Source organism: Rhipicephalus microplus, chromosome 8 (assembly GCF_043290135.1).
Source record: "Rhipicephalus microplus isolate Deutch F79 chromosome 8, USDA_Rmic, whole genome shotgun sequence".
Taxonomy (NCBI): domain Eukaryota; kingdom Metazoa; phylum Arthropoda; class Arachnida; order Ixodida; family Ixodidae; genus Rhipicephalus; species Rhipicephalus microplus.
In genome coordinates, this window is record NC_134707.1 from 3,047,831 (window position 1) to 3,061,954 (window position 14,124).

The window sequence follows — 14,124 nt, forward strand, 5'->3', positions numbered from 1 at the left end:
GCGGTTCGTTTCTATTTTTTTTTCCTTTTGCACGACATTATAGAACCTCTTTTCGCTGGCGCTCTCCGAGTCTCTTTCACCGGGCATTTGCATAACATATCGCAGCATTTTCGCATCTAAAGTTTGTACGCACTTTGTTCTCCATTGCGTGATTCTTGACAAATGTTGTTTCGTAGACATACTGCGAAAAGGATGTTTCTGTACGCTGTATAAGTGCGTGTGGTTTTAAAATTTTGATACTTATTGTGTACTGATGCTTAAATGTGTTTTTCCTTGCGATAAAGCTTGCGCATACCGCTGATTCTTTAATGGATAACTAGACAATGTCTACTTATAGTTGTTAAGAGGAGGCTGCGTACACTATAAGTGCCCCTTACCCAATAACAATTGCTATAGGAGCTGCATGGTATTTGGAATAAACATTATGTACAAATAAAGAAACTTACAGGGTATCTTATGCGTACGCCTCTCAACCAATTCATTGATCCCTCTGCGCTGCCCCTCAAAAGCTCCTCGCTTTGTTTTGCACGACTTCTGTGATCGGCCTACCTTTTACCAAGCGATGACAAGTGTCGACGTCATCAGGTGACGTCGCTACACGTCATGATGACGTCATGGTTGCGTCTAAGATCCTGTCTTTCGGACGTCGCCACGCGATGATGATATTTCGTTTTTTTTTTATTCTTTTCATCACTCGTTTTGAAGTCAATGCCGCTGGACGACAGTCCGTTACCGTCGCGCGACGATAGTCTACTTTTTCTGTAGCGCCTTAATGAATAAATTAGGGCGCTGATTTACCTTGGGTATGTTGTGTGTCCGCAAATTATGTCTCTAGGCAGTGGCATATTGTCTCTGCACATTTCAGCTCGAATGTGGGAGGCGGTGTAGATTGCTAGCGGCGACACTGCAGCGTCCTTACCGCCGCCCCCAAAGCGAGTATCGATCCCAAACAAAGCGATGCTCGGATGTGTCGCATTACGCCCACTACCTTTTTTTCTCACTCATCCCGAAGCGGCTTGTCTTGCGCGAGTCATTGGAGCTGCGTAAATCGCGCACACTGTCACCGTGTAAGTATAAGCTACACGCAGCCGTAATGAAACCTCGCGTCCAGTCTCGCTGTCCATTCGGGAGGGACAAACCGCAGTCTCGTTCCGGCGGAACAAAAAGGAAGCCCCTGTCTCGACCAGTGATGACCGTCGCGAGGGCTCATTTAATTTAGGCCGAGTCTCTCAACGAGCCATGAAAAGACGTGCGTTATTCGCTTTCCCTGTGCTCAGCCAAGTGCAGTTCAGCGGGAAAGCGCACGTTACGGAGTGCTGGCTGCGGCGCGATTTGGAGAGTGTCCCCGCGAGGCCCATTGCATGGCTCGTTGTCTTCGAGTTAGTTGTCTTGCCGCACTCGAAGCGGTGACGCTCGCCTTGTTGGGCCTTTCCGGGCTCCATGAAGAATCTGTTTCTCGAGGCTGGGCATCAACCAATTTGTCTTCGGCCAAATGCGGCGCTGCCGAGCGTCGTCGAGATGGCACGTAGCGCACCCTGTTTTTGTTGAAGCGGGATAAATGTTATCGAGATGCTCGTCTCGTCGGCCTATTCGGGCTCGTTGAACGTACGAATAGTTTTGCTTCTTGTTCGGAGGGGAAGAAAATAGATAGCCGGAAAACGGGGACCGTGAATTGCTTCCAGTTGGCCACCCTTACTCTTGGAGGATGAGACAATGACCACAGAAAAGGTGAAGAATCGCGGTGCTCCCAGAGACACTCATGCCAGGTGTTTAAAAAAAAAACGTAAACCTTCTTATGGTAGGCTATAGGTGGTTTTTATTCTCAGAGTGACAGCGTGAAATGACGAGAATGCAAACGCGACACACGCGTGGTCGTATGTGGCGGTTGTATGTTTCGTTTTCGTGTGATATGATTTACCCACTTCCGAAAATGAAGGCAGCTGTCAGTCAGCTCATGGGTCACCTCTACGGCCATGTCTCACCGTGCTGTTCTCGTTCACTGCGAAAACAGGTCGTCCACACCTATTCCGATGAAAAAGGTTGATTCATCGCTACATGATAACTGACCTAACAGCGTTCACATTAATAGTGTGTGTACTTCTGTCTGTCGTGTCCTGTGCGTTGCGAAATAACATTCATTAGTGAAGGAAAGATGTATGGGTATGTTTGTGCCTGTTGATTTGGAACAGTCGCTCTGAACTTCTAATAAAGGACGTAGAGGAATGCGCGTAATTTTTCATGTTCAGTTTAGACCGAATCATAGACCTGTCTTACTATGGACGCTCTTCTCTGGCACTGCGGTCATGTTTCCAGAAACTTGTATGATTTTGTTTTGTGCGCATGTAAATGTTTATTGATGGGGAGAAAAGTGTAAATACTGTGTACTGCTGATAATCTGGCATTTATGTCTCTGTGGTTGCTCTTAGCTAGCTTGGTGCAAATCAACGTGTCCGATTCCGTGCGTATTGCAGTGTTGCTCATTATCACAACCTTCCTTTCTTTTGTGCAGACACAAGAAAAAGGTTCAGAACTTCTTGCCCTGCAAGAGCCCCCACCAGGGCGTGCCGTGCGACCTGAGCGCCGCCAACGGCGCGGCGTACAGTGACATCCTGCTCAACCACCACCACCCCACCCGGCTGCCCGCTCACCTCGTGCACGGAACAGACACGCACACGCTCACGCCCATCGAGGTACGTCCGCCGCCATTGTTCTTCGTTGCGATAAGGGCTGCCCTCGGGGCAAGATTATCTTTGCGCGTTCGTTCCTTGTAAACTGCAGGAGACAGGTACTAAACAACCTCACATATTTTTCGAGAAAAGCGTGGGATTGGGCGTGTTGCCATAGTCGTGCGCAAAGGCGGGCAGGGGTGCAAAGTCTGACCATACATTGACAAGCTAGCGGGCGCTGCATTGAACCTTCGTCCGCTTCCCCTGAATGTACGTGAAGGCTACACATTCCAGTGTGCGTTGGTCTACCGTGACTACAAACATCTTGCAGCGCAACGACCTATCAGGGACAGCGGACAGGATAGTGTCACCTTGTGCGCTGCGAGAAACTTGCGATCACATATCTGTGGCTTACCGGTGGTCCTTGCGCATTGTTCGCCTGTTGCTTGTGTGGTTCCTTACCTTTCCCTCATTCCTAGTTGTCTTTTCAACTCACTCCACTTACAGTGCGCGTAAGAGAACAGTTCCAGGGTTTGCGTTTGATTATACCATGCTATCGATTGTTTCATCAGGATCGTCTTCACAGAGCCGGTCACTGTGCTCATTACACGCCGAGCCCCGTGTAGTCGTTATCGCTGCTGCTTGCCGACGTTGTGTAGGTGCGCTGCGTGTTCTGGAGGCTGTCGATCGCGCTCTCAGCAGCCACCCCGCCCTCAAACTTTCGATCGTCCGCTAGCGTGGCGCTGTAATGCGATTCAGTACCATGCTGTTAAGCTCCAACTGCCCCCGCCTTTCCCGGGTTGCTTTTTGTCATCGCTATGCCAGCAGCGATATCTGTCTTTGTGTGTTGTTTAACTCTTATCGCGGACTCCCATGGTTCGCTCACTTTCTCATTCCCAGCGAAGTGTGGTTCCTTGAAAATCCTTCCACCCTTCTCCTCCTCTCTTGCATGTTGAGCGGGAGACCAGACCACAGCGGTTGGTCTTTTACTCGCAGTAAACATTGTCCTCCGTGTGAGGAGCCGTGCCAGCGCGCAAGCTCTGCACTCATGAGACATTGGCGTGCCTGTCGGTTTACCACGCGCTAACCAAAACGAGAACCGTCAAGGCGTATATCCTAACGAAGCCAACACAATCGACGTCGAGCTGAGTACGGGCCTCGAAGATTGAACTTCGGGGCAATAGTCGCGATTTAGATGCACTAAATATAGTGGTGGATAACGAGATACTTTTAGAGTCCTGCTGCTGCAGTAAATTTCAATGATCTCGCCGTTTTCACTTCCTTTTTTTTCTTCGTGAGGACATCGTACGGTAATCTGAAGACAGAAAAGCAGAAAAAAAAAAACACTGGCCGTGACTGTGAGTAATGGACAGCGTTGCCGGGCATGGCGTAGTGCAATACGACAGGGACAGAAAAGACCTACATGCTAGCGCTGTGTGTCCTTCTCGTGTTGCATTACGCCTTGTGAACTTGTATTGCACCTTATGGAAACCCTGTAGAATTAGACTACATGGCGGGAAGCCTCAGTGTCGGACATTTCCTCGTCGCCGCAACTGTCACGTTCGTGGAATGATCCATGGAATTCCGACCTGCGCTGAGAGAATTCGTGCCCGATTTCCGTCAGGTGAGCAAATCGACTCATGCCGACCGGTGCAGTTCGGCGAACGACCGCTCTGCGTGCACACTCCCTGCACTTGGCTTCGAATGTATTCGCACGAACACCACCGTTGGATTTTGCGGATAGCCCGTCGATCTCGCTCGGCGGAGCGAAGCAACAAAGAGAAGCGAATTAGCCGAGTGGCGCGAAAGGCAAGAGGAAGAAAAAACACTGGCGGCCCGCAGCTCCGTTACATGGACGCCGTGTTTCTCCCTGCCAAGCGGCATCGGGCTCCACCGGCCAAAGTCTGCGCCGCCGTGCTTTTAATGGAGCGGGCGGTCATTTATCACGGGGCCTTCGCGCGCCCGAGTTTCGTGGGGCGGCTGTTTCGGCCTCCGGCTTCTTCATTGGACGGCGAGAGTCTGTGTGCAGATCTACGCCGGAGCTCACTCGTAAAAGGCCCGGGCAGCTGCACCGCTGCTGTTGCCTGCAGTGCTGGGAGGGCGTCTTCGCTCGACGCCTTCGCTCGACGTGAGGAATACTCGAGCTGACCGCGCCTTCCGGTCCCCGCGTGATAGCAGTGAGAAGAAAATTAGCAAGATCTCTTTCTCCGCTCAGCCGTGAGGGAGCCTGTGAGTTTTTACTCGCGGTTTTTACCACCTGAGCACTCTCTAGCTGTAAACCAGTTTGCGTGTCTATAACTGACACCCACGCCATTGGTGTTTTGGTTTGTTAAACCACCCGTGGCATGAGTGTTATAGACACGGGAAGCACCCTAAAGGATGCAAACTGGTTCACAGTGTATACCTAGCGAGGCCCAGATAACTCCCGCGTGCGTCCGCTCACTCGCGGCTGTGGTGCTGCACCGCGCCGAAACGAGGGAGCAAACCCGATGACACGGAACCTGGCGAGAACACGAAGCGAATGCTTGCATTAATTGCGACCGTAGAGTGCGGTGCGAAAATTCGAGTGACCGAAGCGGGCGGCTCTAGGGGCGCCCACAGTACATTCAGGACGGTACATTTGTTACGGTTGAGTGTAACAGCGTGCGCTCGCAAGATCCTCAGCGTCGCTTTGGAGCTTGTCATGTGTAGTGGTGACCGTTTTAAACGTGCGGCATCGGTGCATGATTTATTGCAAATCAGTTAATAATAATAATAATAATAATAATAATAATAATAATAATAATAATAATAATAATAATTCGGGTTGGACGTCCCAGAACAACGATATGATTATTTATGAGAGACGTCGTTGTGGAGGGCCTCAGAAATTTCGACCACCTTGTACACTGGCCTCAAACACTTCCCCCTTCATTGGGGTCTGGTCCCGTGACCTGCGGGTCACCAGTTGAGTGACTTAACCACTAGACCACCAAGCAGGCAACAAATAGCTTTCGAGGTTAGGGAATCTCTGGGGCGAATGTAAAGTTATGTACTTTCTACTGCTATTTTTTGTTAAGTTATTCGCCCTTCAACTTGTTTGGAACATATGCATCATAGGTATACTTTGTTTCCCGATCCCTGCGACTGCCTTGCACGTAAGGCTAGGAGCATTGAACAAATAGAGAAATAAGCACCAGCAGTACGCCACAGTTAACCTTTTGGCGTGCCTTCGGCCCTGCTGCGTCCAATTATTTGCGCCACGCGTAGGTAAAGAGCGAGCGGCATCGGCCTGCGTCATTGTATCTGTACACGGGGCCCGCCTTGCTCTGGTGGAGCCGAAAGGCAGTAATCTTCCTTATCTGCTCGGCCATCGGAGATCGATTCTGGCCTTTCCATCCTCGGCGTAGAGGCTCCATCGCTGCGCGAGCAGCTTTGTTCGCCTCAATGATAGCGCCTATTTCGACCGTCACTGTTGCTTCTTGGAACTGAACTCGCCATTTCTGGCTGTATTTTCGGCAGCTGTGTCAGGAGACGCTGAGGAGTTCTTTCTGTTCTCATCCCGTGATTATTGGCGCCATCGGAGGGCCGCCGCTAAAATGAGACGAGACTCGAGATGCATGCCTGTGTTGTCGCGAGCCGTGCTTCGCCGCTACCTCGACTTCCTATTCTGGCATCGAGAGCGACCATTACGAGTTATGTGCAAGGCAACGTGTGGAAGTAAGTTCTACGGCGCTCGTCTTGCGTGTGATTCAGTGTCTGTAATTAGAAAACAGGGAGAAAAACCATGGGTCACACAGAAAGAAAACGCACTCAGCACCGAATCTCGACCATTTTTTTATAATGAAAACAAATACACTGACTGTGAATACGCAAGATAGCCACCCTCCTCTAGTACCGCGTCACAGGACACGGCTCAGAGAGGCCTATCTGTGCTATATGCTTTGATGCGGTACTAAGGGAGTGGCCCACTTATCTTGCGTATCCTTAACCAGAATAAGATATTGTCTGAAGTCAGCGCTGTGTGTGTTCCCTTTCCGTGTGTCCTCAGGTTTTTCTCCGTTTTCTAATCGTGTACAAGCAACAAGCCCGGCTCTTATGCTTTGTCTACTCTTGCGCTAAGCAGTCCCAACTGTGTCCCAAGTGCGGACACTGGCACGTTTCTTAATCTCAAGATTCGTTACATGGGATTTGAACCGTCTGCGTCATTTCGCCGAGGCCGCTTAATGCGCCGATTTCCATTGGAGACGTCGCTGCAGAAAGATTTAGCGCGGGCGTAACGGGCCAATCTGACGGTTGCCACTGTTAATCAGTATCGAATAACAGCAGCTGCTTGTCGTGCGAGAACTTTCTGATAGCCGTATCAGTTCATGGCAGACTGCAGAGATTACAGTAACTGGCCTCGAGGCAGACGTTTCCATTCTGCGAAGCGTATATGAAGCTTTTTTTATGGGAAGGGGCTCGTTCAACACGAATGAATAAAGACAAATTTCAAGTGCGGGGCACTTTATGGGGCCGCATTGTTGTACGCTGTCTTCGTCGCTCGGCATGTTCAGCACGCGCTCGCGCTCAGAAGTGCTGTTCCTCTTATTGTTTCAGTGCCTTGATGTTGATTACGTATCATCAACAACGAAAAAAAAAAGGTGCGCGAGCGATAATGCAGGCAAAATGACGCAATAAAATAAAACGAGTAAATAATTGCGAAGTAGAAAGATAGAAAGAGGAAAATAGGCATAAGAATAGAAAGGGAAAAAATAAGTGAACAGAGAGGAAGAAATAGGTAGAAATGAAGAGAAAAAAAAAACTAAAATCGAGAAAAAGAAGAGAGGAAAGAAAAAAAGAACGCGACCTAGCTAGGTGTTTTCTTAAGGCTGGCAGCATGAAGCTGCCTAAATTTTTCGTTACATATGTCTAATAATTGTCAGGGTGTGGCCTGCCAGGAGCGAGTATGATGAACTCAAATGACATTTCTCAATGGAAGCACAAACTAGCCTAGCCTTCTCTTTCTCCTTTTTTATAGAGAGGTGTCATTTCCCGTCTCACATGCAGCTTCAATCCAACAGGGAGGCAAGAGCAACGCCGAAAATATTCGCCTGCGTGGCAATCCCTGCAGCAACACGGAGCGTCACGCATGCAGAAATGTGTCCTTTCCGTCCTCGTCGCACAGTACTGGCTTTTCTGTTCCCGCTCGGCGCCTTTCGTTTTCAATTTTCGTCACCCGTGTTACCATCTCATTTCGCGCCGCCGAGTGCGAGGCCCAGATGAAAAGATACGAAGGGACGAACGCACTCTCGGGAGCGCAAATAGAAAAAAGAGAAATGGGAACTGCTGTACACGGGTGTTCCTTCGGCGTCCTGGCACGGTGGGTGCTACAGACAACGTTGCGAAGCCCAGGTTGAGGACACTCGCAGCGAGTCTCGCTTATTCTTCATTCTGTGTGGCCTTTCTCAGCGGCGAGGATGAATTCTCTCCTTTCAAGATTTACACAGCCTGTCATGCCTGTAAACATGGCAACCCACATCTTTCCGCGTGGCGATAAAAGAGAGGGGGAAGGGACGGGCGCCGCTTCACAGCGCTATCAGCGTCTTGAATTGGGTTGGCTGGTGCTCACTATTTTGAACGACGAACTAGCGCTGGAACAAGATGCAAACGGAAGGCGCGCTAACCAACAACTGTACATTATTTATTGCGCTTTCACGGCAGTACATACAGCGAAAAAGGTCAAGTCTACACTGGCCGTGTAAAGCTTAAGAAACAACGAAGCTGGTTGATTTTAGGGGCTTCGCGTGACCTTCTTCAATGATGCCATGTCTTTCCTTGGCGTAAATCGAGTGAAGTCGTACCACAGTCTGTCACAGATTACGTACGAATGTCAAACTCCGGCGCCTCAGCTAACGTGCAAAGCTGGCTGTGGCGGCACAGGCCTTTCGTCGCTCGTGCTCAGCTCGCGCCGGCTGCGAGGGCTCTCTCCTTCGGTGGCCGCGGAGGCATTTTCGTAGACAACTGCCGTTTTATCTTTAGCTCGCTATTTAAAGCAGCAGTCAGTATCAGCGACCAAGATAGCGCCGTGTATACACGCTGCGAAATCTTGTTTTCCCCGTAAATATTGACGGACAAATGCAATAGAATATCCTGTTTATTGTCAGCGTTGTGTTTTTATTCACTTTTGCTTGTCTTGTTTTGGCGCTGTTTTTTTTTTTTGTTTGAAATAACAGTGCTGTTTACGGAAGGGAACGCAGTTGAATAGCGAGGCTCAGCTATCATGTCTCTTGTGCTTGGGTCTATCATGATTTTATACTTCCGTTATCGAATCCGCGTGTTTGAGGTGCGAAGCAGCTTGGGGTCTCGGCTTGCCGGCGTCTAATGTCGTCACAGTGCGTCATGTAGTCGCAGTTCGTCATAAACGAGTATGAGCCCCGCCGCGGTGGTCTAGTGGCTAAGGTACTCGGCTGCTGACCCGCAGTGCGCGGGTTCGAATCCCGGCTGCGGCGGCTGCATTTCCGATGGAGGCGGAAATGTTGTAGGCCCGTGTACTCAGATTTGGGTGCACGTTAAAGAACCCCAGGTGGTCTAAATTTCCGGAGCCCTCCACTACGGCGTCTCTCATAATCATATAGTGGTTTTGGGACGTTAAACCCCACATATCAATCAATCAATAAACGAGTATGAGCCCCTCCTCCCACCCCCCTCCTAAAAATGATATATCCCACAAATGAGGAAGGCATAGTTGGCCCACCAAATTGCCGACAACAGTAGTGGAGCAAAGAAAGACCCTTTCCTTTCGGCTTGCAGGAAAGAAGAAGCATCACCTAGCTGCATTTCGACGCAGTTTTCTCAAGACAGCTTAAACATCCTTGCAGGCTTCGCACCGATAGCGCCTCACTAAGAAAAAGCTCCACAGATTTCATGTTAGAAGAGCTGAAACGCCCTTCCCGACATATTTCACCCCCGTTTTCTTTAAAGCGAAGCTTATGGCACACTGTTCAGAATTCAGAATGCCTTCAACGCTACGTTCCTTTGATGTTTAAACAATTGAAGAACCTCGTTAATACTAACCTGTGGTAAACCTGGCGTCATATCTGCAGGTGAGCGCTCTCGTTCTGATCAAGTCAGCGCTTCGCTGCTCGTTCCTTACTCGACCAGAAGACGCAACGATGTGGCGCGCATTCGCCGGCGCTCGTGATTGGCCCAAGCGAATGCGCGCCCAGAAGTGCACCGTATTTGCGGACTGCGGTGCGCTCTGTAGTCGGGCGTGCATTTTTCAATTTCGCATGGGGCCCCGTCCTCTTTTTCTCATTGCTGTTCAGTACTGCGGCGTGCAGCAGTTCGTGGCCGTGGGTCCTTCGACACAAGCGTCGCTGTCGTCGGCGTGGAGTCCATTCGAGCGTTTTTTTTTTATTTTCCTATCTACTCATTTTATGTATTTATACTTCGCGTATTCCTACGCCTGCAGTGAACCCAAACTGGAAAAAAAAATTGTTACGAGGCAAAATGATGCAATCGAACTTGTGCTTCCAGCAAACTGGACAGGTATAGCGAAAAGAAAAAAAAACAGCATTAAAAAAAGCTTCGGGCGGGAGGTGAAGGAGAGGGGCTGACTTGGAGCTGGCGGGTCATAAGAAACGGGGAAGAACAGAGGCCGCGAAATTGGAAAAATTGAAGATCCGCCAGTGAGGACCACCACTAGGTTGTGTAGCGCTCCCTGCGCAATGCATCTTTTTGATTTGTTTGTTTGTGTTTGTGACTGCGCAATGCATCTTTTTCATTCGTGTGTGCGTGTGTGTGTGTGTGTGCGTGTGTGTGTGTGTGTGTGTGTGTGTGTGTGTGTGTGTGTGTGTGTGTGTGTGTGTGTGTGTGTGTGTGTGTGTGTGTGTGTCATGCAAGTATCCCCATGCAAGTGGCCTTCCGAATGTGCTGCGCAAGCGCGGATGCATTATTTGTGCACCATCCTTGCGCCTCCATGACTCGGAGTTGCACCTCGAGTGCGGCATCCTTGGTGCCCGAATACAGTCACGCTTGCCGTATTGATGCAGGCACGTCCCGCTCACTTCACCTTTTTATTTGATTCCCCCCCCCCGAAACTCTTCAATGGGAGTCTCTCTTTCGCGCTAGCACGCCAGCACATTGTTTGCTTTTGGAGCCTCGCATGTCCCAGTTTCGATCGTTGAGATGGAGGCTACCGCATGTTCGCTTGCACTGCCTAATCGATTTATTGGCTTTCACGAAGGTACGCGTGCACAAAGCAAACGTCACAGCCTGCTGTGGTTTTCATTGCGAATATGTATTTTTTTTTCAACAGGAGCTGTAAATTAATAGTAAGAACACCTGAAGTTTCACGTTCTTAAACTATGCTCTTATTGTGGGACGCCGTAGTGAAGGGCTCCGGCAATCTCCACCATCTGATGTGTTCAACGTGCACTGGCATCGTATAGTATAGGTACCTCTACCTTTTCGCCTTTGTCGAAATGCGGACCATCGGCTCACGGTAATCCATAATCTACCGAGGTCAACCATGAGCTGAAGTGTAAGCGCATCAACACTGCGCCATCTGGCTGCTATGCGTTACCCCCATTGCGACTTATCTCGCGCACCGCACTGTGACGTCGTGTTGATAGTGACGCTTCATGCACACCTTGTTTGTGCCATCTGCGCTTATTATGCACTGTGACGTTGGCCTATTAGTGTTTGCGAAAGGTGCACTATTTATAAAGTCGGGGGAGCACAGTTGTTCTTGAGGACATGCCAAACGACTATATATAGGTTCCTTCTTTGCATTAGTGAAGATTTTTTGCAGGCTAGACTCAACAATAGTCGGAACTTACAGGGAACACTGTCTAGGAAAGTAGGGGGATATTGTTTGTAGTAAGGTAATGTATATGTGGGGAAAGAAAGGAAGGAAACAGACAAAGGGAGAAGGCAGGAAGGTTAACCAGAAAGACATCCGTCTGGCTACTCTACACTGGAGGATTAGGAAAGGCGACAAGAAAGAGGGAAAAGAAGGGAAAAAAAACTAGAGACAGACAGTAAATTCACTCCATCGCAAGCCAGAGGCGTTCACACAAACCCATCGTCCTCAAAGAAAGAGGAGAGGGCTTTCACTGTCTTGTGGGCTGTCGAGATATGTGGGCGGTGCTGTAATAGCACCTGCACAGTGTAAGGGTCTAAGAGGTCAATGGTAGGTACGGAGGGTTTCTTTACTGTAGCTGGCTCCCCGCCGTCGTCCACATAGCTGAACGTTTCATGTGAGGAGACGCGTTCTTAGAGACAGAACGAAGGTTTATTTACATGATGAGAAAGAAGGAACTGTACAGTGATTCAGTTCTCATGTACAAAAAGTCTTCGGCTTTTATAGCCCGTCGATTCCTTACACGACAGTCCGCAGAAAGCGGTGACCACTGTTGCCACGTCTCAGTGACCCACTCACAAGAAATGGTGCAGAAGTCTGTGACCCACCCACCAGAAAGGGTGCAGATTTTATTTATTTATTATTTAATTCAAGTACCTACATCGCCCATTGGGCATTGTTGTAGGGGGGTTACAGTAGAAAATAGAATACAAAACAGCAAAATTAAAGGCAAATAAATATATTGGACCACTCGGCTGATGAGAAACACGGACGCAAATGTCCAATGGGCAACACAAGCGCACCACACAATGACGCACCCGGCCCATGTCTTGAAGACTTCGCAGGGCGAGGGGTAGAGTCCGGTGGAGAGGGAAAGTCCAGCTCCTCTGGGGATCCCGAGAATGGTCGCCGACACGAACGTCAGTAGCGGTCCATGGCTGCGTTCAGCTAAAGCGTTCCAGAAGTTTTTCGAACTCGGCAGGCCAGGTGCTTGATCCCTGGGAAATGCGACTGCGACGCCCTCCCACGCTTCCGAACTGTTGGTTCTTTGTCACGACCTCGCATAGGCGACAATGGCTGTCTGGAGACGTTGACTTCATGAGAACTGGAACAGTGACGCCGTTTCATACTGTTCAACCCCGTTCAACAAACGGGTTGTTCGCGATGGTTCCGTCGATTTTCTCGTAACCCGGCCTCAGCAAACTGCCTGGCTCACCTGCAGGACAGCGTCGTGCTTTTCGCTTCTGACGGGGCTCCGATATCGGGGTGAAAGCTTTCTCGCAGACCGGCTCACGCACAACGACGTCTGCGGAGACGAACTGCCGGGCCGAACGTAACAACAGAAGGTGGCCGAACATTCAGTCGCCGCAATGCTTTGGCAAGTACTTGTCTCTCTGAGGCAAACCGAGGACAGTGGCACAGCAGGTGTTCGATATTTTTATCGCGTGCCGTACTGTCAGTCAAACAACCCCTGCCAAAAGCGATATGGAAGCTAAGCTGCACGACGATGTAGGCCGAGTGGATGCCGGAGTTGTAGTGCAGGGTCAATATCATGTAGTCTGGTACGTCGTATGCTTGGTGTGTTCCACTCAGCCAGTGTGAGACTGCGGGCCAGTTGACGAATCTGCCTGTTCGCTATTGGAAGCGGAACGCTGCTTGCTTCCCGATGTGTCACGTGAGCATCTGCGGGATCCTTTCCGACGATACCACAATGCCCAGGTAACCACGGAAATGTGTTGTCTTTTGGTTAGAAAAGTGACGAAAAGATAACTCGCCGCTGCGGGACCGAAGCGACCTTCGAATAACATGTCCGATGCTCAAGCAATTCAGATACTTCGGCGGCCTTCCCCCCGTTCTCTTTTTATGGAGTATACATGTTCATTTAAACGTAAGAACATTAGTCAGCACATGACGGCGAGCTTGAAACATCTTTTCTGCCTGTTGGTGTCACATAACACGTGATCTTATTATGAGCTGGCAGCTAACCTGTAATCCCTCGTGTACTGCTGGCCGATTATACATGCTGAAATGCGGTATCCTTCTCTTCCGGCCACTCTAATTCATTGTTGTTTGTCTCTTGGAACCGGCGGAAGGGATACAGGGGCGCAGTGAAGTTAGGGAGAGCCCTCCGCGAAATGGGGACCTTTGATGCAGCCGGCTTTGTTTGCACTGGGGCGGGGAAAAGGTTGCGCAAATCTTTAGATGCCGCGTTCGGGAAGCTTCGACGTCTCTGATTCCCTTATATTGTCGTCATTACGCTAGCCTCTCGTGAAACAGAGTTGGTCTGTGTGCGCCGGAATCGGTTGTCGACGCTGGAAAAACGAAAGGGGGCGGGGGAGGGGGTGTCTTTAGGGCTCGGTTCGGAACAACCGCCCGAACCCCCTCCCGAGTTCTTTCTTTTATTTTTTTACCCTTCATCCCGTCCCGATTATAGACTGCGGTATGCGCTTTTCTGGTGCCGCTGAGCTGCGCAAGCTTTTCCCAACGACTGTGGTTTGGGGCGCGCAGAGCACCGCTCTCCCTCTGCGGGACGGCCGCTGTTTGCAGCGCTCCCACGAGGCCAACTTACCATTGCAGGCCGACATCTTTCCAATTGCCTTTTTTTTTTTTCACAACGCTGCCCAGTTCCACGCC

At 50.0% G+C, this 14,124-nt stretch overlaps 1 protein-coding gene across 3 annotated transcripts in view; it reads left to right on the forward strand.

The window, feature by feature from the left end:
* LOC119165140 (putative Hedgehog signaling attenuator pxb) overlaps nucleotides 1–14,124 on the forward strand; it is a 665,846-nt gene that overhangs the window by 631,501 nt on the left and 20,221 nt on the right. For all 3 annotated transcript variants that reach the window (XM_075870781.1, XM_075870780.1, XM_075870783.1), the window contains one exon: nucleotides 2,510–2,690. In XM_075870781.1, coding sequence (XP_075726896.1) covers nucleotides 2,510–2,690 — 181 coding nt within the window. The remainder of the gene's footprint in view (nucleotides 1–2,509; nucleotides 2,691–14,124) is intronic.